Source organism: Oreochromis aureus, linkage group 7 (genome assembly GCF_013358895.1).
Source record: "Oreochromis aureus strain Israel breed Guangdong linkage group 7, ZZ_aureus, whole genome shotgun sequence".
NCBI lineage: Eukaryota > Metazoa > Chordata > Actinopteri > Cichliformes > Cichlidae > Oreochromis > Oreochromis aureus.
The window spans coordinates 29,766,841-29,775,232 of record NC_052948.1 but is presented as its reverse complement, the minus strand read 5'-3'; the positions used below and the strand labels follow the sequence as shown (position 1 = coordinate 29,775,232).

Sequence of the window (8,392 nt, the reverse complement as noted above, 5' to 3'; positions counted from 1 at the left end):
TGTTGCTGTTACAACTGACCCAGACTCCTATAGCCATGAACTAGCTAATATTACAGCCAACGGCTAAAACATTAGCACTAAAGACCTACACAGAATATATCCCCATAGACATACAAATGACATAATTTAAGTTTGATGAGTTTAACTGCAAAGCAGATAATGCTATTAGAAATTGAAATAAAGTAGAAAAACTTACTTTTTGGCATACAAATTACTTTTTTTCGTGTTAAATTGTCTGTGTTTGACAAAATGTGCTGATTTTTCACATGTGATTGCAGAACTGAATTGGGCATGCACAGGATGAGTCACATCATTTGAAACTTAGCCCTGATTGGAGAAATTGGAAGTGTTACAACTGACCCGCGTTACAACTATCCCCGGTCTCCCCTACTCCAAGTAATCTATGATGGAATTATATGTTGCATAGGACAGGGCACTATGCGTGAGGCAAAAAAATGTATAACTTACTGTAGAGATTTTGTGTGCATCTGCCTACAGTAGTAGGTCTATACTAGCAGGTGAAGAGGACTAGTGGAATGTATAAATATATTGAACAAATTACTGTAAACTATGGAATTACATAATTTATACAGTTTAGAGTAGTATTCCAGTCACTGTGCAATGTTGCATTAGGATTGTGGTGACGTTACTGTGAGTAAAACAATAATACAATTACACTGGTAACTTACTGTATTCTGTTCTATGTGTAGGATTGGACGACAACCTCGCGTGGGTGGCAGAGGAAAACTGCTCAATGAACAACAGGAAAGAGAGATTTGTAACATGGTGATGGCAAATAATGCCATCACATTGAGACAGATCCGTGATGCCATCCTTCAGGGCAATCATACATCCCAGAATATGAACACAATAAGCATCTCCACGATAGACCGGGTTTTGAAGAAGCATCAGATGACAATGAAACAAATCTACAGGGTACCATTTGAGAGGAACTCTGACAGAGTGAAGGAGCTGCGCTACCAGTATGTAAATGTAAGTCAGTTACTGGTTGTCTCTCATTATAACCTTACCTGTAATCACAGTAAGCAGTAGTTCACTTATTTGGTTTCAATACCTCCTTTACCTGATTTCAGAATCAGTATTTGCTTCATCTGACTTCAACAATTTCAACAGAAAACTGCAGTTTACTGTATGATACATTTCTCATTATAATCCTTATTTTGTTGTCTCCCAATCAAATCTATCTAATACTGTAGGTTTTACTGTAACATCTCAGTAAGTCATCAGTATTTCCCACTCCCCTTTCTCTCAAATACCCCTGCAGTACTTCCTCATAGGCCTATCACTAGTTTAGAACCACTGGAGTAGTGGCCTGTAGTATATTGAACCTGTGGGGGAGAACATGTAATTGTCTAACTGTAGTATATGCCTCTTCTGTATGACTGATTTTATGTTCTTTACTCTATTTTAGAGAATAATGGCATTGGAGGGACATCAGACCTCTCACATCCTGGTGTTCGTGGATGAAGCTTCAACCTGGCCAAGGGCCGAGGACGTGGCCGTAATATTATTGGCCACCGGGACACAGTGGATGTCCCAGGTCAGCGAGGGGCAATATAACTATGTGTGCTGCCATTTCTGAAAATGGTGTGGCCACTCACATCGCCAGTCTTGGCCCATACAACACACACAAGCTCCTCATCTTCTTGGATCGCCTTTATACCGATTTTATCCCTGAAAATGAGAGAGGTCTTATAGGGCCTCACCTACCCATTTATGTAATTGTGTGGGACAATGTCAATTTCCACCATAGCCCACTCATTAGGGGCTGGTTTGCAACGCATCCAAGGATGGTCATGGGCTTCCTACCACCTTACTCTCCTTTCCTCAATCCGATAGAGGAGTTTTTCTCTGCTTGGAGGTGGAGAGTGTATGAGCATCATGCTCAGGATCAGCCGTCCCTGCTCCATGCTATGGATGCAGCATGTGACGACATTACAGGAGATCAGTGCAGGGGATGGTTGCGGCATGCACGCCGTTTCTTCCCTCGTTGCATCGCAAGAGAAAGTATCCGCTGTGATGTGGACGAGAATCTGTGGCCAGACGGACAACAGCGTGTAAATAATCAGGAGGGTGAAGGCAGTGGACAAGAGCGGGAGAATGAGTACAGCGACCACTGAATAAATCCTTGTTTTTTGATTTTGTGTTCATACAATTTACTACTGTAATGTACATTTTCTTTTTACATATGTATGAAGCTTTCTTTGCATGTGAATAAAAAATTGTTATAATTTCCTTGGTAGTGTGAGTGCAATCTGTGATGTCAAACCTTGGAGGCTACTCTTTTCTGTTGTATATTGTTGGTCCTCCATAGTGACAAAACATCTAAACATTTTGTATGGCAGTACTCACACAATGCCAAAGGGACTATGCATTTTGGGGGCACTGACTATTCAGATTAGAAAGAAATGTAGTTTTGACACATGAGTGAACTGTTTTAGGAGAGATATGAGCTTTTGCAGGTGGACCATGTCGTTGTGATCAACCATCCAGGTTTATTTTGACAAAAGCACCAAGAATGATGAGAATGTCCGATCTGTGTTGAGAAATGAGCCAAAGCTATTGAGAAGGATCTTTGCCATTTTGGAGACACTGACTGTTTAAATGAGAAAGGGATTTAGATTGAAGCCTGAGTGAACAGTTTTGGAAGAGATATGAGCTTTTGCAGGTGAGCTATAGTGTTGTGCTAAACTGTAAGAGTGTTTTGCCAAATGATCTTAGAGTTTTGAGAATGTAATTTCTGTTTCAAGAAATGAGCCAAACCAATGGAGAAAAACTGTAAATGGAGGAATAACATGAGTAAGTCATCAGACCTGTTTTCAAAGGCAAAGTGAAAATGTAAAAATCTTTGAGTGAACATTAAGAACACAAAAACACTCAGTGTAAAGCCAAGAAATACTTGTTTTACAAAATGTTTTACATTTTTCAGGCACCCATGTAGTTCCTGAGAACTCCAGAAACCTGATTTAAAAACAATAAAACCTCTCTCATTAAACAAGGGTTCACCTGATGGGTAGCTGAATTATAAAAAGAAAACCATGTGACTAAATACAGATCACCGATCCTGTTATAAAAGGGTAATTAGTTCACACGAGCCTCGTACGTCCTTTAGGCTGAATAGAATAGTTCAAATAATTTGATCAGCAAATGTAAAGACAGCGGCTGCAGGCGTCACAGACCGTGATGAAAGTCAGCTCATAAGCTGCATGAATGCATTAAAAGTGCAGCTAGAGGTGGTGGGAGTGTGAGTTTGGATACATTAAAATTGTGACCTCCTTTGGTCTGAGCTTTAATTCTCACCCAGTCTCTATGCCGTACATGTATAGAGATAAAAACAAGCTCCAAAGCAAATAAATACTGCACTTTAGTTCAGTTTATTCTGTTTGTGAGGCACAAAGTACAGATTCATGCTGATTGCTGAAAATCAAACAGCATTTAGTTTGTTTCTTCACAAGGTTAAATGACCATAAATGGAAACTCCGTCAAACCCCCGATCAGCAGCCTGCTGGAGAGGATTTAAGTGAAGGGGAAGAGACAAATACACAAAAAGAGGTGGACAGATCTGAGGTGAAGGCCACGCTCTGTCAGAAATACTGAGACGACTGAAGGGGTGGAAGGTAAGAAGCTTCACTGCTCCTGATGTGCTGACAGGGAGGGAAACGGCTGAGTAATTAAAACGGCTTTAGCCCAAAAGAAGCACTGTGCATGTGGCACAGGTGGTAGAGCAGATCAGCTACTGCTTGGAAGGTTGATGGTTTGATTCCTGGCTCCCCAAGTCTGCGTGCCAAATATCCTTGGGCAAGATATTAACCCCAAATTGCCCGATGTGTTGATTGGAGTTTGTTTATGTTTATTAGTTGCACTTGAGTTTAGAAGTGCTTGTATGAGTGGGTGTGAATGGGTAAATGAGGCATGTCGTATAGAGCGCTTTGAGTACTTGGGGAGAGTAGAAAAGCACTATATAAGAATCAGTCCATTTACCAAATATGACACAGGGCTTAGGAGGAAAATAGTGCTTCGTGTGCTCAGTTAGCACAAAAAAGTGCCCATTTTTCATTCAGAATCTAAGTGCTGCTTATTGAAATTAAATCCACACCTTTAAATCTGAAATACTGAATCATTCAGTGCCAGATTAGCTGAAGTTTTAACCTTTTGGCTTCTTTGTACTTGAAAAATGCTGGACATTTAGATTAGAGGACATGACTCCCTCACAAACTCACAATTTTTTTTGTGTGAATATATATATACAGGTATATATATATATATATATATATATATATATATATATATATATATATATATATATATATATATATATATATATATATATATATATATATATATATATAATTTATTGAGTCCTGAATGAATCCATATTCATAAAAAGGATGTCAGCAATACTATAAAATATTTTTTAATCTCCTGAAATTTAATAATTTAGTCAAATAAACTGTTCCTGGAAGGTGCCAACAAACCAGGTTAATGTGCTGTGGCTGTTTTAGGATGTGGAGGCTCGTGCTGACTCTCACTCTGTTCTCCTTGGGATCTGAGGCCATAGTGACCTGCATCGATAACAATAATCGTGAGGTAGACTGGTAAGGGAAACACTTTTATTAAAATCCTTTCTAAGACAGCAATTAACTAATCTTGTCTCACTCTTAACTTGTCACATACTGAGTCTCAGTAAAACCTGTTTTTATTAGGACTGTACAACAGCAGGCATTCTTTCATCCTCATTTTTAATGTGTAGAACAGCACACTAGAGAGCAATAGGAGGAGTGAAACAGACATGAGTGCTTAATGTGAGTGGGCTTTTTAACATTTTAAAACTAAACAGTAACAGCAGAGGTAGAGTCAAAAATTTAAAATTAAGATGCAAACAGGAGCAAAAAAACAAAGAACCAACTCTTTTTCTCTGGTTAAAGGTTATATGACTGTGGCGTCTGTCACTTAACCAAAATGTCAGCATTTAACGCATCGGGAATCAGACAGTCTAACATTTACCCTTTTGTCTCTTTTTACATTTTATTTCTCTTTGTGATCAGGTACATCTTATATAAGGCACCAGGAGAGGAGATCCCAGATCCTCAAAATCCTCAAAAAAAAAAATATAAAACGGAGATAAAATACATTTACATCGATTCAACACAAAGAGTGGATATGGTACCCGGTACACCTAACTATAAGAACCTCATCGATTCTTCTGCTGTCTTGGGCAACACGCTGAGGCCAATCTTGAAGTCAGTTAAAGACATGGTGAGAGTCTTTAGTTGGTTAAACACATAAAAGACAAAAACCAGGTTACCAGTTACCACAAATTGAACACTAATCTGTTTCAAAAATAAGTATAATTTTGTCTCTGCAACATGTGTTGCTAAGACTTTTCAGAGAGGATGTGTCACAATGACAACCAAGAAAATGGAGCTTTAAAAAGTGGCAACTGTTGTATTTTAACCCAAACCTAAAACTACCAAACAGCCTTGTTGCTTAAACCTAATCAGGCAGTTTACCTGAAAATCTCTGTCTAGAAACTGTAATTAATAGGTTGAATGTCATGAGTGTTTCTGCTGTGAGACTGTGTTGTCATGTAGGCCTGCTCTGTATGTTTACTTACAAAGTGTTAATGTAGCTTTTTCTGCATCATTTGCAGCCACGAAACTTTGGATTCCTCAGTTACAGCGATCAGCCTCCAGGATGTAGTGCCGACCCTAAGAAGTTTGGCCACAGTAAAGGTAAGTAATGCTAGAGATTGTATCTTTTCAACTGGAACTGGAACTGAGTTCAGTTCCTTCTGTGTTTCTGAGTTTATTTATATTTCAGGTTTCTGGTTCCTTGTCTGTGAGGTTCCTCTTGTGTCATGTTTTTCTGTGTTTAGCTCCTTCACCCTCTCTGTGTGTATCTCTCGCACTCTCCCTCTCCCTGTCTTAGGTCGTGTCTCTGTGTTTCTTACCCTTACCCGTTCCTCTCTTTGTGTTTCATCTTTTGTATCTGTTGGTTTACACACGTTTCTGTGTCAAGCCCATGTTTCTTAGTCTATGCCTCAGTGTGTTTCATGTTTTATTTTGACAGTTTCGCATCCTTTATTCAGTGTGTTTAGTTTTGCTTTCCCTGTCTCTTTGTGTCTAATTCATTCCTGCTGTGTTCTCATGTGCTTCCACTTCCCTTGTCACCCTTCAGTGTTTATATTGTCCCCGTATTCCTCAGCCCTTCATCGGTTTGTGTGTTCGTCTCGCTACTCCTGTTAGTTTTCTCTATTGTCAGGGTTCTGGGTCTTGAACTCAACTTTTGAGTTTATATATTTTTGTGTTACTATGGTTCAAGTCAATCCTGTTCTCATGTGCACTCCTTCCTCCTGGCTATGTGTCTTGTTGTGTGTTATAGTTTGCGTCTTAGTGTTTCCTGTTTTATTTTGACAGTCTCTCATTTCGTGTTTAGTATTGCTTCCCCTGTGTCATTATGTCTATTCATCCCAATTGCATTCCCATGTGTTTCAACTTCCCTCATCACCCTCATGTGTATGTATTGTGTGAGCGTCCCTGTGTTCGTTGTCGGGTTGTCTGTTAACCTCCCCTGCGTCTTCATGTCCCAGGTTTCTCCTCCTGTAGTTTTTCCGGTAAGGCTTTTGCTAGTTCTTGTCCAGTTTTTGTTATTGTTTGATTTATGTGTTATCAGCCACAATAAAGGCTCGCTTTCTGTTCATTTCGATCCTGCCTCTTATTCACTTGCTTTTGGGTTCACACTACAACACACCGGCCACCTAGCCGTAACATCCATGTTCCAGGTTTTTGGGGGTTTTAGTTTCCCCATTGCTTGGTTTTTACTCAGTTTATTTATCGTTATCTTCATTTTTACTTTCCTTGTTTGTGCTCCGCCAACAAACAGCTTGCTATTTGTTAAAATTACATTTTGGGCCCTGCATTTGGGTCCTCATCACACTCCGCTCCATGCCATCTGCGCATGCATTTAGGGACAATACTAGAAACAAAATCTGTTAACTGGTTGAGTCATCCATGAGTGGGCTAGCAAGGAGTAAAGTATTTGATGAATAGGTATCCATTTTTCTGTTTAATGACCAGCTGTGTAACTGTTCTGGTCCACAGGGGTTCTGATGGTTGAACAAAACAGTTATGGGGTCTGGCTCTTACACAGCACGCCTCAATTCCCCTTCAGAAGAGACCAAAACACGTTCTGGCCTGAAAGCGGATTTCAAAATGCTCAGACATTCATCTGTGTAACTTTCCCCTACGACCAGTTCAGAAACATCGGTAATAAGCTCAATTTAAATTCTATACATTTCACAATTTAACCCCCAGAGGTTGATCTAAAGCTCACAGTAAAGATCTCCTTTAACTGTTTCTAGGTAAACACCTGCAGTACATCAGAGCTTTTCCTTTCGACTATGATATTCCAAATGATTTCCATCAAGAGCTCATTGAAGCAACAAAATGGGTTCAACGTGACCCACCCACAACCCCACCTTACCTTACCTTGACGTCAAAAGGACATCAGAACTTTTACAGCTTTGCTAAACAACAGTCAGAACACTTAACAGGTGAGATGTCTGTATGTATATGAGTGCCAACTTAAAGGTTAACCTGTTAAATTAAACCAGTGTAGGGCTTGTGTGTGGGTTTTTTCAATTTGGTTTTATTTATTTATTTGTTCAATAGTACTAATCAGAATCAGTTTGTAAGAACTGGACAGGATTAAAGGATTCTTGTCATTTCTTGCAGTTGGAGACCTCTACTTCACCATTGCCAAGGTAATTGACAGTGATGTTGCTGTGCAGACCTGGGGCTGCCAGCCTGGACGGGCCCCGTCCTATTGTTTAGACCCCAACCACAGAGTGTACAATATTAAAAATATCCATACAAATACAGGTGTGGGTAGTTGGACTCCTTCAATTGACCATTCAAAGTGGTGTGTGACCAAAAATCAAAACAAACACTGGACCTGTATTGCTGATGTAAACAGGGCTAAAACCCAGTATGAGAGGCGAGGTGGGGCGCTGTGCATTAACAATCAACGAATAAGAGACATGTTCCTGAATTTTGCTGGGCTCACTGAGGATTGTCCACCTACTATACGTCATGGATTCCACATCATGGACATCGACCCTGACTGTGGGCCAAGCCCTGATTTCAGCACTGATACTCTCATGGGCTGAATACAGCTTAACATCACTGTAGAGTTTCCTACTTTTTAATAAAACGCTAAAGAAAAAATGTTAGAGACGCATTGGTTTAGTCATCACAGTTTGCCTGTTTCTGAAAAGATCAGTATTACAGCATGATTCAGCCATTTTATTCTGTTTGATTATGAGAACAAGATTTTTTTGTGTTGGATAAAATAAAGTAATCTGACACCATGA

At 39.7% G+C, this 8,392-nt stretch overlaps 1 protein-coding gene across 1 annotated transcript; it reads left to right on the top strand.

The window, feature by feature from the left end:
* Positions 1 to 3,480: 3,480 nt before the first annotated feature.
* On the top strand, positions 3,481 to 8,392 carry LOC116321270 (plancitoxin-1-like). The gene is made up of 7 exons (XM_039614399.1): positions 3,481 to 3,638; positions 4,524 to 4,616; positions 5,067 to 5,277; positions 5,672 to 5,753; positions 7,122 to 7,286; positions 7,382 to 7,573; positions 7,755 to 8,392. Exons 2-7 carry the CDS (start codon positions 4,525 to 4,527, stop codon positions 8,186 to 8,188), a joined length of 1,176 nt encoding a protein of 391 aa, XP_039470333.1. The 5' UTR covers positions 3,481 to 3,638; position 4,524; the 3' UTR covers positions 8,189 to 8,392.

What these genes read in the sequence shown, in the direction of transcription:
- LOC116321270 (XM_039614399.1), top strand. Translation starts at nt 4,525, where the DNA reads ATGTGGAGGCTCGTGCTGACTCTCACTCTGTTCTCCTTGGGATCTGAG. An exon ending in AATAATCGTGAGGTAGACTG is followed by an intron (nt 4,617 to 5,066) that starts GTAAGGGAAACA and finishes CTTTGTGATCAG; the next exon opens with GTACATCTTATATAAGGCAC. An exon ending in TGAAGTCAGTTAAAGACATG is followed by an intron (nt 5,278 to 5,671) that starts GTGAGAGTCTTT and finishes CATCATTTGCAG; the next exon opens with CCACGAAACTTTGGATTCCT.